This window comes from Leopardus geoffroyi, chromosome X (genome assembly GCF_018350155.1).
Source record: "Leopardus geoffroyi isolate Oge1 chromosome X, O.geoffroyi_Oge1_pat1.0, whole genome shotgun sequence".
Lineage (NCBI taxonomy): Eukaryota > Metazoa > Chordata > Mammalia > Carnivora > Felidae > Leopardus > Leopardus geoffroyi.
The window spans coordinates 4,427,381-4,444,292 of NC_059343.1; the positions used below are offsets into that span (position 1 = coordinate 4,427,381).

The window sequence follows — 16,912 nt, forward strand, 5'->3', positions numbered from 1 at the left end:
CAAAAGGTCCACCCCGGACCTGTCCCGCGGCCCTGGAATGCGGCTCAGGGGCGGGGTGCTCGTGGGTTCGTCCCTTGTCATACAACTGCTGTTGAGTTAGCTTCATGGATGAGACTGAAATCAGCCCAGATCCGTGGATCCTTGCGAATACGGTACCCAAATCGCTCAGTGATCCTTTATGTCTGTGATGTTACAAAAAAACCTATGTTTGGTCTCGTTCCCTGGCTCCTGGCACAGAGCTCCCCAAACATTTGGAATTTCTTGAGCATCTGCAGCATCTTTTGTTTTCGTAATAAGCCCGTTTCAACCACACTGGGGTTTCTGCTGATCAAGTGACTACCTGGGTCCTTAGATGTGCCTGGGATGAGGGCAGGCTTCCAGAAAGACCAAGGTGCAGTTGGAGGAAGAAGAGCTTTTAGACCTGGCCCCAACCGCCAGGGGCAAGGATTTAATCACCAATGGCCAATGATTTAACCAATGATACCTAAGGCATGAAACCCATAGCAAGTCCCCTAAAACATGGGGTTCTTAGAGCTTCTGAGTTGAGGACCAGTCCGAGGTGCTGAGACAGGTGCCACTGGAGAGGGTGCACAGTCAGCCCTGAGCCCTCCTCCTCTCAGACCCTCTCCCTGTGGTTCTGGAATCTGCAAAGGTGCACAGTCAGCTCTGAGGCCGCCCCCTCTCAAGAGCATCTCCCTCTTCCTCTGGAATCCGCGTAAGCCCCCATGGGGGCTAAGCTGTCCATCCTAACAGTAACAGTGCAGAGAGAAGTGAAGCAAAGCTGAACAAACACGACCCACTGGTTCTGAAGTCGGTTCTGATCTTCAAACATTTTGCTCCGTCTGCACTGTGGACCCCGCGTACCAAAGCGGTCCACATAGAGTGGAGACAGGGCACTGGAGCTCACACTCCACCAGTGCCCCCTTCCCGAAGAGAAAGAGAAGCCTGGAAACTCTGTGATAAAACCAAAGGTCACTATGAGCACAAACTCTGCAGTAACAAAACATCCCTTGAGAAGCATGTGGGGAGAACGGTGAGTTTTGAGGATTCACATTTGCCTTGCAATCAGCATGTGCCTTGAAGTCCGCTCGCTGCAAATACGGACCTCGTCGGGCCACATCGTCACAGGGCCCCTTGGCTGCACCGTGCCCGACTTGCAGCGTTACGGCGAACGTAAGCGCTCAAAGACAGCGTGCGCGAGTCCCAGACCCCTGGCCTAGTGACGCGGGGGGCAGACGCTCCCCCACAACCTGCCGTGCTCTTCCCGCGCCCCTCTGCCCCGGCCCCTCCCCCGCCCTTGTCTGTGAGCACAAGGGCGTCCCGCGTGGCCGCCCGACAGTGACCACAAGGCGCCAGAGTAGCGGCCAGAGCCCGCCCGGGCGACCCCCGTTTCTCCCCTCTGCGGGGCTTACCTGGTGGGTGGGCGGAGCAGGGGAAAACCTCTTGGCACAGACTAGAAATATGTCGGGATGTGGCTTCCCGTTGTTCACTTCGGGGTCATCCCCCAACACGATGTGGTCAAACAAGCCGAAGAAAGCCTGGTGTCTGCCGGTCTTCATGTCAAACGATGCGCGGCTGGAGCTGGTGGCCACGGCCAGGGGCACGCCGTGCCGGCGCAGATGGCGAATCAGTCTCTCCACCCCTGGGGAGGAGGGCGGAAAGCCGTGAGAGAGGTGGAGGGCACCGGGGCCAGAAGGCGCCCTGCGGGACCCTGGGCTAGCTCCGCGACCTCGAGTCCCCGCTGCCTCTTCTCGGGAGGGACCTCACGTGACACCGACTGGACGAGGCGGGTGCTTAGAGGCCCTGAGCACACCTACTCAAAACAAAACTCAAGCACAGTTCAGGGCTTCCCGACAGCATTTCCCAGAGTAACACAGGCAATTTTAGCGGAAACAAACTCTGCTTCCGCTTTTGTGGAAACGTGGAAAGCAGGCGGGGTGAGCCCAGGGAGGTGTCCCTGCTTGGCGGCCCAGGTTCCGTTTCCTCTCCTTTCCTTTCGCGATGAACAGGCAATGATTGCGCTGCTCGCGTGTTCTGCGAAAAGCCCCTATTCCACTGAAAGCAATTCAATCTCTGCTCACACTGCTGGGGAGGGGAAAGCAGGCAGGGCCTTGGAGCACAGGTCCCGCGCAAAGGCGGGAGCCGGTGGGAAGCTGCAGCAGCAGCCGGTGAGGAGCAGCGCAGACACCAGACTGTGCTTAACGCGGCTGAGCAAGACCAGCAGCGCGGCACGTGAAAGCACGATTCGCCACACTAACTGCGAGGAGTACGGGGGTCGCGGAGGGAGATGCCACCGCGCATGGGACGCGGAGGGAGACGCAACTGCGCACAGACACGTGGCAGGGGTTGCGAAGGGAGATTCCACTGCACACACACGGGGGACGCATACGATGATGCCGCAGCGCACAGACACGTGGCAGGGGTCGCGGAGGGAGATGCCGTTGCGCACAGACACTGGGCAGGGGACGCGGAGGGACATGTCGCTGCACACAGACACGTACGTGGCAGGGGTTGCGGAGTGAGATGTCGCTGCATACAGACACAGGGCGGGGGTCGTGGACGGAGATGCCACTGCGCACAGACACGGGACAGGGGACGCGTAGGGTGATACCACTGGACACAGACATGGGGAAGGGAATGCGCACGGTAATGCCGCTGTGCACACATACAGGGAACATGTAGGGCCATATCGCCGTGCACACAGCCAGTGGACAAAGGGCGCGTATCAGAAACCTGTCAACCACAACAGTACCTTTCCGCCTTAAACCCATTTTGATTATGACAGTAACGTCTAAATCCACACACAGCACTAATCACCCACAATGATTTTTATTTCATTGTATTTTACCTTAATGTTTGTTTATTTTGAGGGAGCGCGCAAGTAGGGGAGGGGCAGAGAGACAGGGAGAGAGAGAGTCCCACGCAGGCTCCGTGTAGTCAGTGCAGAGTCCGACATGGAGCTTGAACCCACAACCCAGGAGATCATGATCTGAGCCGAAATCAAGAGCCGGACACTTAACCCAAGGAGCCACCCGAGCACCCCTAACATAATATTTTTAAATTGTGTAATCATTACTATTTCGGTAACTGCATGAGGCCATGTTCCTACTTTCTTAGTCGCAACAGAAAAGATAGACACGGTTATTTTGTTCAAACACCTAAAACTGTTCACAAAAGCAACACATAATGTCAAGTGCCTGACCCTTAAGAGAAACAGTTCTGAGATGTTTAAAGGAAGGTGTGGGTCTTAACTCTGTGCGAGGACAATGTTAAAACTTTTTGAAAAAGAAAGCAAAATCCAGCACTCCACTGGATGTGACATTCATAATGTCTGACATCCAATCGAGATGGTACCATGCCTTGGAACGCCTGGGTGGCTCAGTCAGTTGAGCGTCAGACTGCAGCTCAGGTCATGATCTTGTGGTTCATGAGTTCGAGACCCACATCAGGCTGGCTACTATCAGCCTGTCAGTGCAGAGCCCACTTCAGATCCTATGTCCCCCTCTCTCTGCCCCTCCCCTGCTTGTGTTCTCCCCCCCCCCCCCAAAAAAAAAAGGTTACCATGCCTATACAAAAGCACACAAACACAGTGTATGGCCAGGAGAAAAAAGCAATGAATAGAAATGGACAGAGAAATGGCTGAGATGAAGGAATTAGCAGATCATGACCTTATAGAAGTTGTATACACATTATACATATGCCCAAGTTAGAACGGAAAAAAATAACAAAAAAGTAAAGTAATATGCAGTTACATACCATCTGCAGAAAACTTACTTAATTCCATTCAGACAGGTTAAAAATAAATGGATTAAAAACCACGTATTATGTAACTACTACTCAAAAGATTGGGTAGCTACATTAATAGCAAACAGGTGCACTTTAGAACAGTGAATGACGGTTCTCAGAGATAACTAGGGATATGTCATAATGACAAGTAGGTCAATTCATCAACAAGACATAATTCCAAATGTATATGCATCAAATAACAGGGCTTCAAAACACATAAGGCAAAAACTAATAGAACTGAATGGAGAAACAAACTCAAGTTTCAAATTCCTGTCAGCAACTGATGGAACAAATAGAAAGTAAGGATACAGCAGACTTCAAAAACATTATCAAGCAAACTTAACTGAATTGACATTTACATAAGGCATCACCCAAGACAGCAGAATACAAATTATTTTCAAGGACATGTGGAACACTCAACAAGATAGAACATGAATCCATGAGCTATAAAAAATTCTAAAACATTTTAAAATGATTGAAATCAAACAAAATATGTTCTCTGACCATAAAAGAATTAAAATAGGCATAACTGAAAGGTATATGGAAAATTAAAAAAATGGATATTAAATAACACATTTCTATGTAAGACATGAGTCAAAGATGAAGTCAAAAAGGGAAATTAGACAATATTTTGTAGAGAACAAAAAGATAGCATGTTAAAATTCTGCGGATGTGGCTAAAACAGTGTTTAGAAAAAAACTTATGGCACTAAATGTTTGTATTACAGAAGAAGATGGTCTCAAATCAGTCCTCTAAAAAACTGGAAGAATGAAGACCAATGATTAAAGCTTTTACCCCAAGAAAGTGAAGGAAAGGGCAAAGTCAAGTTAAAGCAAACAAAACAAAACAAAACAAAACAAAAAAAAAAAAAAAAAAAGAGAGAGAGAGAGAGGCAATCAATGAAAGAGCATAAAAGAGAATATAGATAGATAATCCCTTAAACCAAAAGCTGCATCTTAAAAAAGTTCAATGTAATTGGCCAATTGTTAGCCAAACTAATTAAGTAAAAAGAAGGAAGATCCAAATTTACCAGTTCCAGTAATCAGAGGACATCATCACAGATCCTTAAAGTCATTAAAAGTCTTAAAAAATACTATTATGAGCAACTTTGTGCCAATGCATTTAATAACTTAGATGAAATAGAAACATCCTTTGAAAGATAAAAAGGTCACTCAAGAAGCCAGTAATAACCTGAACAGCCCAATTTGTAGTAGAGAATTCGTAGTTAAAAACCTTCCTGTATCTAGGATTGAATGGCCTCGTTGGTGAACTTACCAAACACTTGAGAAAGAAATAATACCAAATCTGAACAAACTTTTCAGAAAATAGGAGGGAACAGGTCCCAACTCATGTCATGAGACCAAGTACTTCTCTGATACCAGAACGGACAATAGCCAGACAAGAAAAATACACATCCATACATCTCATGTTATAACACCTTCACACTTAAAAACGGTTTCAACCAGTGTTCAAGTCTTTTTTATAGTCAGTGTCTACGCAGTTAGAATACATTAGTTGAAAGTATAAAGATGCTCACCCAGTTTGTAACAACTACTGATTAATATCATGGATTAAATCTATTAGCTAAATTCCAATTAAAAACCTTTACTTAACTGATGGATGGCACAAAAGAATGCTCATGATGAAAACATGGCCAATTACAAAACTTTGGATATAGTAATTGAAGGTGAGTATTGTTAATCTTAAAAATAAAACTGCCAGGGGCGCCTGGGTGGCTCAGTCATGATCTTGCCGTGCTTGAGTTCAAGCCCCACGTCGGGCTCTGTGCTGACAGCTCGGAGCCTGGAGCCTGCCCCAGATTCTGCGTCTCCCTCTCTCTCTGCCCCTCCCCTGCTCGAACTCTGTCTCTCTCTCAAAAATAAATAAACATTAAAAAAAATTTTTTTTTAATGAGCCACAGCACACTGAGCTCCTTGAAAGTAGCTGAGAAGAGGGCGAAGGGAAGAGACCACAGCCCTCCGGGTGGGACATCACACAAACATGTGTCCTCCTCCTGTTCAATGTTGTCACCTCTCAAACAGCAATGACGTGCTCTCCCTGTGCAACTGCTGTACAGGCGTGCACACGGGGAGTCACGCACGTAAAATCAGTGGGGTGACAACTTGACAAGCCTGAGAGGAAGTCCGCAAATAAATGCTGGCTACCGTCATCATCATCACCATCACCTAAAGTCTGGGACACAGTCACTAAGAAAGAAAGAAATTCAAATCTCTCTGGGTACATAATTGGCTGACTCTTTAAAAAAAACTTTTGTACCCTTTAACCACTGGATGCCAAGTTTCTCTTATTCAGTCACTGCCCCCGAGAAGTCAAAGACTAAAAATGTAAACGGAGTTCTGTCCTGCAGAGAAGCTGGTTAATTAAGTATATAAATGAAATCCAGCTAACAGCTTCTGGCCCATGGTGTGCTTAAGTCGGTTTAAGGGAAAGGCAGAAAGACAGATAACTATTGCTGCGAAGGATCAGCTCTCAAAGGATTAATCTACACAGGAAGAAGTAAGAAATGTGAATTATCAGCAGTCTTGATCGGAAGGACGCTTCCCTAAAACTTCATCCTAAAGACCCAAGATCGATGAGAGAAAACACAGATGCTGCCATTAAAATGGATTTGGAAAAGGAAAAATGTAGAAAAGATTGAGAGCTGACACGAGCTCTTTAAAGAATTTCTTTGGAATTCACTGAGATACATTCACAGACAGCCTACTACCAGCTCTGGCCTTGCGTGAAGCACTTTACGCTAAACACAAACACCTCCAGTGAGAAGTTAAGCACGTGGGGGAGACGAGACTCTACAAAAATGTGCACGCCGTTAGGAACTGTGGACTGGGCACTAAGTCTAGATTTGTCTAGAAGGACACCTAGGCAGATGATGGCATGTGCCACTGGGGCCAGGCCATATGGTCTGTTGATGAACGCCAGGTAGCTACCCATAAGCAAAGCAGACCCCAACCCTGTCCTGGGAACAGAGACACGGTGCAGGATTATGCCCAGCCTAGACCTTCCAAGCATGTATTCTGTTGACAGGGCACGGCCCCTGCTCACCCCGACCCGCCCACGTGTAAAGGGCTCTCCCAGAAGGTGGCTTTCACAATCGCCTGGAAGGCAAGCAGGCTAACACCTTGATGTTACAGAGTAAAGGCCTGGGATTGAGTATAGTGGCTCGACTGCTGGTCCCCAAAAAGATACGTCCAAGTCTTAACCCCAGGTCCCGTGACCTTATTTGAAACCAAACGATCTTCGCAGAGATGATGAAGGATGTTGAGAATAAGATCATCCCGGATACATCCAGCAGCTACTGTTTTAGTCTGTTCGGGCTGCAACAACACGAGCCCAGACTGGGTGGTTATAAACACACATTTATTTCTCAGACTTCCAGAGGCTGGGCGTCAGGACAGAGGAAGAAGCTAGACTGACTCCATAGCTGGTGAGGCCTTCTTGGTCCACAGACAATCAGCTTGTCACTGTGTTTTCACAAGGTAGAAGGAGTGAGGTAGCTTTATGGGGTCTCTTTTATAAAGGCACTAATCCCATTGGTGAGGGCTCCACCCTCCCGACCTGACCACTTTGTGACAGCCCTACCTCCTAATACCTATATACTGGGGGACTGAGGAATGCAATCTATGAATTTTGTAGGGGGCACAAACATTCAGATCATAGCAACTGTGTCCCCGTAAGAGAAGAGGAGAGACGGGGACAAGGCTGTGTGTAGACACAGGGAGGGACTGGAGGGACGCAGCCACAAGCCCATCAATGCCTGGAGTCCCCAGAAACAAGGAAGGATCCTCCCCTAAGCCTCAGGAGAGCGTATGGTCCCGCGAAGAGTCTCCCGCGCCGTGGGAACACAAATTTCTGTTGTTGGAGGCCACCAGGTTGATGGTCATTTTCTACGGTACCTGCCGGGAGCTAATACACGGACTCAGGATGGCACAGGCAGTGTGGGAGGCCAGAAACTGGGGACCTGACCCTGAGAAGAGGCGAAATTCACAATCGTGAAAGTGAAAAAATGTGCAGGCGGGGATATTCCAGAAATTGTTACCGGTCCAGCAGAAAGCCCAAGGAAAGAAAACACACAAAGGGACACAGAGCTTCCCAGTTGCCGTCTATTTCAGTAGCAGAGGCCCCTCCTCTAGCCACCGACTCCAAAGAGGTAGCCCCCTCCCCGCCCCCCGCGCCTCTAGGGGTCAACCCCTCCCCCCCTCCAGGGGTCAACAGCAGGGAGGCGTGGAAGGCCCCCGGAGACGGTGGGGCAGTGGTTCTCCGCAGGGGTCTCTGACACCTACCCTCACTCCCAGGAGACATTCGGCACTGCCCGGACTCTAACCTGATTTTTCTAGTCCAAGCCTCCTGATGAACACCCACAGGCTGTGTGTTCACAGCCCCAGGGGAGACAAACCAGCAGTAACTCACACTGTGTGTACAGCCCTCCCACAGGTGGATTCTAACTCCTTCTGTCCTAAGTATGGGGATGGTGACGGAGATGACCGCACCTTCTGCCCTCGTGCCAGGATGCAGGATTTGAGGGACAGGCCGCGTTTGGGTGATGACAATTCCGGGAAGGGCTCTCCTTCCAAGTGATGCTTCACTCTGAACACAGCTCAGGAGCCTGGAATTTCCATCAGCCCCATGCCATATTTGGGCGCACCTGACACCGATTGCCTCACCTAGTGCCCAGCGCAAGGCGCCGGTTCCCGAGTGGGGGCACTTTTGCTCGCACCCCTGCTGAGGGGCCTTTGGTCACGGAGACGGGTGTTTGGTTGTCACAACTGAGGAAGGAAGTCCTACTGGCCCCCGGTGGGCGGAGACCAGGGACGCCGGTCACGTGGAACAGTGCACGGGACTCCCACATCTAGACACAGGCCCAGAGGTCAGCACCGCTGAGGCCGAGGAGCCCTGCCTTAGCAGGAGAGGCGGTGTCTTGCAAAGTCCAGCTTCTGGGGGGGAAGCGGGGCTCTTCCTATGCGTCCAGCATCACAGCAGGCCTGCGGGTCCGGTGAGCAGCGAGAGCCAATGGAGCCGTGTTCCGCTGGCCCAGAGTTCACGGCCCAGAGAGGGGTCCACACGCCAGCAAAGAACAGGGTGATGACGACAGCATGTCATGTCCCCTTCGTCCGCTTTTCCGTAACTGCACCGTCGTCCGGGGTCACGCTGCCCCGGTCTCAATCCCAGCTTCCCAGCTCCTGCAAGGCCTATGTCCCGTCTGAGAGCTGGCTCACGTAGGAAATGGGATGGTGTTGGGTATCTTCACGACTCAGTTCCAGGCAAGATAAAGTCACTGTTTTGCAGTGAATGGAGGCCCCCCCCCCCGAATTCCCATGTTAAAGCCCAACCCCCCAACGGGGTGATGCTGGAGACAGAGCCTCTGGGAGGCAACTGGGGTTCTATGAGGCCATGAGGTAGATAGAGGCCACAATGGCGTGGGTGGCCTCATAAGAAACCCAAGAGACACCGCACCAGAACAGGACCAGGCGAGCAGCCAGACCGTGCACTTGCCACCCCCAGAATGGTGAGAAATAAATGTGTGTGATTTAAGTCCCCCTGTCCACGGGACTTTGATACGGGAGCCTGAGCTAAGACACAAAGGTAGAAACACCAGACGCTGGCTGGGCCCTCAAGTGTTGGAAGTTGCTGGAGAACGATAGCGTCCTTCTTTGAGTCAGCTGGCCAGGGGAGGTCAGTTCTGTCCGTTGTATGGCTCGGATGCACATTCCCAGGTGACCCAAAGCAACAGGGCTCCCCCACATCACATTTACAACCCTGTCACCCCACAATAAAGCCCACCAGCCGACGAGGCCTACACAGAGGACTCCCAGTCAGGGCTGTGGGGCGTACCGAGTTGAAGAGTGTCCTCCCTCAAACTTACGTCTCCCTGGCACCTCAGAATGTGACCTTATTTGGAAACAGGGTGTTTGCAGGTGTAACTGATTAAGGGTTTGGGGTGAAGTCATCTTGGATTTACAGGGTGAGCCGTAGGTCCACTGACGGGCGTCCTTATAAGACACAGAAACTTGGGGAAGAAGGCCACGGGAAGAGGGAGGCAGACACGGGAGGGGCAGGGCCACAAGCCCAGGGGCGCCTGGGGCCCCAGAAGCAGGAAGAGGCAGGAGGGACCTTCCACCAGTGCCAGCCTGGGTACGTGTCAGGTGGACACAATCAGCAGCAGCAAGCCTTTACCTTGGTGCCTTGCAGTGTCGGGGACTGCAATTTTGTCAGGAGGTGACTCAGGACCCCAGGGAAAAATGTTCCAGCTTCTGCTGGTCATTGAGGGGAAGGGGCCTCGGAGGGCAGATGTTCTGCTCCTCGCCAGTGTTCTCCGTGTCCCCCCCCCCCCCCACATCACGTGCTTCATCATTCCCCAGCTGAAGCCTCTCTGCTTTCATAGACACACAGTCGCGTGTTCTGCCCAGGGTAGGGGAGGACGGCACTCTGGACGCACAAAATGGGACAGCAGGTCCAGGGGTCCAGCTACCTTGCACCCAGGATTTCAATGCACCCTGCGGTGCTTTGTGCCCTGTGTTTTATTCCGCCCGCCGTGAAATGTGCATCCAGCCTGCCGCCTATTTTTAAACGGGAAAAGAGTCAAAAGAAGAATGTTCTGGGGACATGTGACAAGGATTGGAGATTCCAATGTTGGTGTCCACTCAGAAATCTTTGTGGGAGCACAGCCACGCCCGTTCACATCCCTGCTGGCCGTGGCTGCTTTCGGCTCAAAAGGCAGAGCTGAGGAGTGGAGACAAACAGCGCGTGTCGTCTGCAAAGCCAAAAACGCAGACACAGTTTGCCGACCTCTGCTAGACAGCAAACAGGTCAGATGCACGCACGAGAGGAACAAACGGTTGAGACGAAAGACAAGTAAGAGATAAATTTCGTAGTGAAGGAAGTCAGCCAGGCACTGGGATCGGGGTCCCCTGCCTCACACAGGGATGCTACCTGGAGGTATCGGGATTCTTCAAGGGGCCTCACCAGGGAGTTACCATTCTAGAAAATGAATCCACAATTTCAAGGCCTTCTTCCGTCATGCATTTAGCTATTTGCTAATTATGCTCAAATTACTGGAGCATTATCAGAGCAAAATGTCAAAACAGTGTGGAGAGTTTAAATATTGGTAGTATCTACGTATTGTATACACTGTAAAATAAAATGTGATATCGAATGGGAAAATATTTACCATACAGGTATAGTAATGTTTATAAATAACTAACATTCAATTCCTGTACTATGCAGTTAAATGTCGCTACGGGTACTGGACCATTTACCGCACAGAGAATATTTTATGAATCAGAGGTCCGATATTTCAATGCAACCAGAAAGGGGCAGAACTTTTAAATCTGCAAAACATTTGCTTCATCTTATGAAATTTAGTCTGCAGAAATACCTCATGGGCAAAAATTGTGTATATTAAAATTAAATCACTCTGCTGTACCGACAAGCTTAAAATCTCCATATTAAACTGCCGTTTGCACAGGCTGTGCACAGACCAAGAAAATAAGTTGATTAAAGTTCATGCAACCCAGAGGGTATCTGAGTTGGAAGTTGCACATTCTTTTCTGAAACGTGGGGCATTCAGAAAATGTAAGTCAGGTAATAACCGACATTTCGATCACATGCACTCTCCTGCATCTAAACCATCAACTCACAAGGCCACTGCGTTTCGATAATGGAAGGTCTCTGTTCCAGAGATCTCGCCCTCTGCCCTTGCGGCCAGCCCCAAGCCCCACCGGGCCTCGACACAGTCTTCTATTCCGGCCCATGCGACAAACACTGCTGTTGGTAACTTCTAGGTCACCTGGAAAACTCAGAATCACCGATCTGTGCTTCCGAAACAGAGTAAAGGACATTGTTCTGTGTTGCATAAGGGACAATGGCAGAGCAAGCGGGCCAAGTGTGAGTTCGATGTGAAAACCAAACGGCACAGGGCGGTCGGCCGTCAAGCGTCTTAGGGGACTCTGTTAGGAAGACTTTATCCTCAGGAGCCCCTTCCGCACAGAAGCGATGACAGGGATCTTCATAGAGACTCTTCGACACGTGTGGTCACAGCCGTGAGCGGTGAATGGAGGACACAGGGAAAGGTGTGGTGGCAGTCTATTCTCCTGTGCGTATTTTACCACCTGACTGGAGGTCCTTGGGCCTCTAGCTTTCCACGGATTCCACAGGCTTCCCCACAAAGATCGCGGAAAGACTGGGACACTCTTTTATCTTTATTTTTTTAAGTTTATTAGTTCTTCTGAGAGAGGGTAGCAACAAGGGATGGGCAGAGAGAGAGAGAGAGAGGGAGAAGAGAATCGCGAGCAGTCTCCATCCATGCTGTCCGCACAGAGCCATACATGGGGCTCAAACTCACAAACCGTGATCACGACCTGAGCTGAAATCAAGAGTAAGATGCTGAACCGACTGAGCCACCGAGGCGCCCCTGGGTCACTCTTTTTGAAAAAGCATACCGAACGTAGATGTTTTCTTACATTTGTTTTAATACTGGAAGAAACTGACCCACTACCGGGCACCCTTCCACAACACGGGGGTGGGGATGCTGAGCCTCACACCGTTAAAAACGCACGCTTAACTTTGACTCTCCCTGAAATTAACTACAAAGAGTCGATCAACACATGGTTTGTATGTCATAGATATTACATGCTGTATTCGTACAATAAAGTAGGCTACAGAAAACCCAATGTGATTAAGAAAATAATAAAGATCACATTTACAGTGCCATACTGTACTTACAGAAAGAAACCTGTAAGGGGGTCTAAGTGGAGCTGTGCAGTTCACGGGACAACTGCGTTTCAAAACATTGAAGATCCTGGGGAAAAATCTCATTCTGTGCCTTTGTCTACTTAGTGTAAGTTGCTTAAAGTGTTAACTTTATTTACTAGAAGACACGTTTAAGGTTGCTGCTTCTGATTTGTCACAACAATATCAATATACAAAAGAGCTATTTAAATAGCCTTTTCTTATAGCCCAAGAGAAAAATATCAGAACAAATGCTGACACCTCACAGAATCCTCATCTCTATTATTGACCCGAATAAGATAAAACTCTAACTTCACTTACACAAGGAAGGGCTAAGAACATGATAAAACCAAATCTAAAATAGTGCATTTAGTTCACTCAAGACGCGCCGCCATAACTGATGGTCTCGATCACACTCGTGTGGCGACGACCCGAGTCCAGAGGCAAGGAGCTCCCTGTTCACTCTACATCTCTGAACCTGTGGCTCAGCCCCACTCACACATCACAAGATCCGCACACGGCCCATGTCACAGAACCAGTGAACCTGTGGCTCACCCCCACCCATACGACACCAGATTCCCACGGCCCACATCACAGAACCTCTGAACCTGTGGCTCAGCCCCCTGATCCGACACAAGATTCAAATGTAAAATTGTTGCTGTTCTAGTCTGTGCTCGGAGGAATCGCTGAGTGAGGGAAAAATGAAGTGATTTGCTGTGTCCCTGGGTCTAGTCTGCTGGAGACACAGAGAAAGGCACTGGGTACAGAAGGTGATGCGGGGACCAGTCCCTGACGGGTGCCCCCTTGAACGAGTGAGTCGGGAAAGAAGTGCCCAGTGGCGCCATGTTCGAGATTCATCTGAACGCGCCCATGACGCGGAGACCCTCTGCGACATTTACATCAGCGTCTACTGTAGTATATGGTGACCGCTGCTTTCTACCTCATCTGTCAAGGAATTTTACCAAAAGACAACTCTATCATCCTTGCAAGGCTTCTGGCATTTTAGAAAACACATGTAAATTTTCTGCATTGTGGTAAAACACACGTCACATGAAATCAACCGTATTTCAATGTCTGGTGCAGTGGCATTGAATACGTTCACACTGTTGCTGTCAGCAGGATCTCATTCCAGAAGCTTCACCTTCCCGAAATGAAACGCTGTCTCCATTAAACACTAACTCCCCATTCCTCCGGCCCAAGGAACTTCGTGACTCTCCACCATCCTACTTTCTGTCGCCACGAAGGGTCTGACTCCACGTGCCTCCTATGACTGGATGCAGTCCAGTCATTTGTGACCGGCTCATTTCATTCAGCGTCACGCCCTCAAGGCTCACCCATGTGGTCACAGGTGCCACACGTCCTGCCTTTTTTAAGAGTGAATGCTAGGGGCGCCTGGGTGGCTCAGTCGGTTAAGCGTCTGACTTCAGCTCAGATCATGATCTCACAGTCCGTGAGTTCGAGCCCTGGCGTCAGGCTCTGCACTGACAGCTCAGAGCCTGGAGCCTGCTTCGGATTGTATCTCCCTCTCTCTCTGCCCCTCCCATGCTCATGTTCTCTCTCTGCCTCAAAATAAATAATAACATTAAAAAAAATGAAAAAAAAAAAAGAGTGAATGCTATATACATCGCTATACATAGATCCCTGTATAAACAACATATTCCTTATCCAGTCAATCACTGGTTTGGTTCTTGGTTTGCTTCTACCTTTTACTGCTAAGAAGAGCTGTTTTCAATCTTTAAGCAAGAAATATAATTTTTTATATTGTCAAGAAACATTGGAAAACAATCATCAAGGCCCAGTGGAAATATTCTGCCAGTTGTGTGCCGTGTTTCTGAAACAAAAACCATAAAACGATAATGCCTCCCATTCCGTGCGTCTGTCCATGGCATCCCCATGGGTCCAGTCTGCTATAATGGAGCTGTGGAAGTAGGGGCAAACCAGTCGGCCTTGTGGACCTGGCCGCTCATCGGTACGACGCCTCCCACCACCCACACCCGACTTTGCACCTGTGTGGAGAGCACGGGCTCCTAACACGGCCTGAACGTTTCCATGCAACCTCAAAGCTCTTGACCCATGCTGCAGGCACCCCCTCCCCCCAGGAGATTTCTTTTATCCATTATGCTATCCTTCCTCACACTGGAAAACCCATGGAAAAACAACCAACACGTGTAAAAACAGAATCTGTAAGGCTTTACAATTTGAGAAAAACATTGACACCCACAGGCATGTAATATCTAGGATCTCCGAAAAAAAAAGATATGGATCCCATTTTGCTCGATTTAGAATATCTCCTTTACAATTCAGGAAATAATAATGAACGCAATTAGCAGTGTCTGAACATCGAAATGTTAAATCCCAAAGAAGGAGTTATGTCTGTATACAACATCAAATAAGCTGATATTTTTTAAAAAGGCGGGGGGGAGGTTGTGCGGATAAGAACATGAAACGTTTGCTACTTGTATCTGAGCAGCAAATAGTCTGACTGTAGGGGTGGTCCCCAACCCCTGCCAAGCATACATTTCCATGGATATGTGCCTAATTATATTTCTTACACAGAAAGGCAGCACCGGATAAGGTGGATGGATTATCATGGTTGTTAGCTTGTGATTTTCCTGTCACTTGAAACGTATCTCCTTTAATTGTGCAATGCTCAACAAATGCACTGAGCCTAGTGAAAACTCGCGGACTCCCAGCTTACCGCGGAAAGCTGGTCTGGCAGTGGAGAATCAGCTAAGCGCCCGCCAACTCAAGCTGCTGCCGGAAGCGTAGACTTTGAAGGCCAAAGCCCTGACAGGTAGGACTTCTCTACATGGCTTGTGCACAACTGAAGGAGGACAGAGCACCACAGGGCGTCACCTTCTCGCTGCATTGCACGACAGCAGGCTACCTCGATGTGAGGCCACGGCCACGACATCGGGGAGCACAGGGCCATGGTCGGGAGCTCCATGCGCCGGACTCCGTGCCAGGGTGGAACACCAACCTCCATAGTCTTTGGGCAAGTAACTTCAATCCTGCGGGCCCCGACGCCACTGCGTGTGAAATGCAGACAGTACAGGGGCCCGGACGCTGACACGCACCCAGAGCTGAGCAAACACGGAGGCCCTGACACTGGCCTGTCCTCGAGGCTCGGCGGTGGATACCACTGTAATCGAGGCTGACAAGGAGGAGGGGCTTGGCCACCAACCAGCCGCGACCCACACGGCTTACATCGGGGCACCACAGAGGGAGCGTGTTCTGGGGCTTCCCAGGCTCTTGTCCGAGGGAGACACACAGACCCTGTATATGCTCTTCATGAATTACCATATTCCTTTAAGGTGGATGTGAGTGAGTGTGAGTGTGTGTTGTGTGTGTGTTGTGTGTGTGTGTGTGTCTACACACAAACAAAAAGGCATCCTAAGGCCTGGAAGGACACACCCTAATAGGTAACTAAGGAGTAAGGAATCGTCATCACCATGGAGTACGAGTTAAGGGGCTTCTAATTTCTACCCTTTTGTATTATATGAAGCAAGTGTAATTTTTATAATTACAAAAAAAAAACATTAAAAGGCATGACATTCTGATTGTGGCTTGTTATGATGAAGGGACAGGTTCCTACTTCTGCCTGTCTTCTTATTCGCAGAGTGGTAAGTTTCGTACGTGCACAACTATCCTGGGAGTCTCCGTCTGTTCTCACATGCTGTCTGCTGGAGTAACCCAAGAGTCTTGTCACCTGTGCATCATGGGACACTGTCATCCTGCGTGGGACTGTGGTCCACTCAGACCTTCTGAGTCCATCTTAGGTCAAGTCGTTCCACCCCGGTCCCGCTCCAGCACGCCTCTCCCCTGCCCTCTTCATCATGTCCCATAAACCCAGAAGAACCCCTTTTACCCGCCCCCCCCCCAGCGTGGTTTCACTCCGGCACTACTCTTCCTCAAAACTCCCAGCGGTTCCCCACTCTCAGAAGCAGCAAACACGTGAGCAATTAAGGGGCCAAGGACCCGAAGTAACCGAGGGGAAAGCTGTGCCTATTTAGGGCCATGCCCTCCCCCCTCACCCACCCATATCTTCTACGGTCTCCTCACTCGACTTCAAGTTCAAGGGCCTGCCACAAAGCTGCCACTGCTTCAAGAATAATCTGCCTTGGGGCGCCTGGGTGGCTCAGTCGGTTAAGCGTCCGACTTTGGCTCAGGTCACGATCTCGCAGTCCGTGAGTTCGAGCCCCGCGTCGGGCTCTGTGCTAACAGCTCAGAGCCTGGAGCCTGTTTCAGATTCTGTGTCTCCCTCTCTCTCTGGCCCTCCCCCGTTCATGCTCTCTCTCTGTCTCAAAAATAAAATAAACGTTAAAAAAAAAATTAAAAAAAAAAAAAAAAAGAATACTCTGCCTTATTTTTGTCCATACCC

At 49.5% G+C, this 16,912-nt stretch overlaps 1 protein-coding gene across 3 annotated transcripts in view; it reads right to left on the bottom strand.

Moving 5' to 3' along the window:
* The window catches only part of LOC123594065 (pseudouridine 5'-phosphatase), a 175,787-nt gene that overhangs the window by 109,021 nt on the left and 49,854 nt on the right, over window positions 1–16,912 (bottom strand). For 2 of the 3 annotated variants that reach the window (XM_045470669.1, XM_045470667.1), the window contains exon 3: window positions 1,413–1,642. In XM_045470669.1, coding sequence (XP_045326625.1) covers window positions 1,413–1,642 — 230 coding nt within the window. Of the gene's footprint in view, window positions 1–579; window positions 848–1,412; window positions 1,643–16,912 lie in introns of those variants that run through there. The other variant, XM_045470668.1, reaches the window with a different exon arrangement.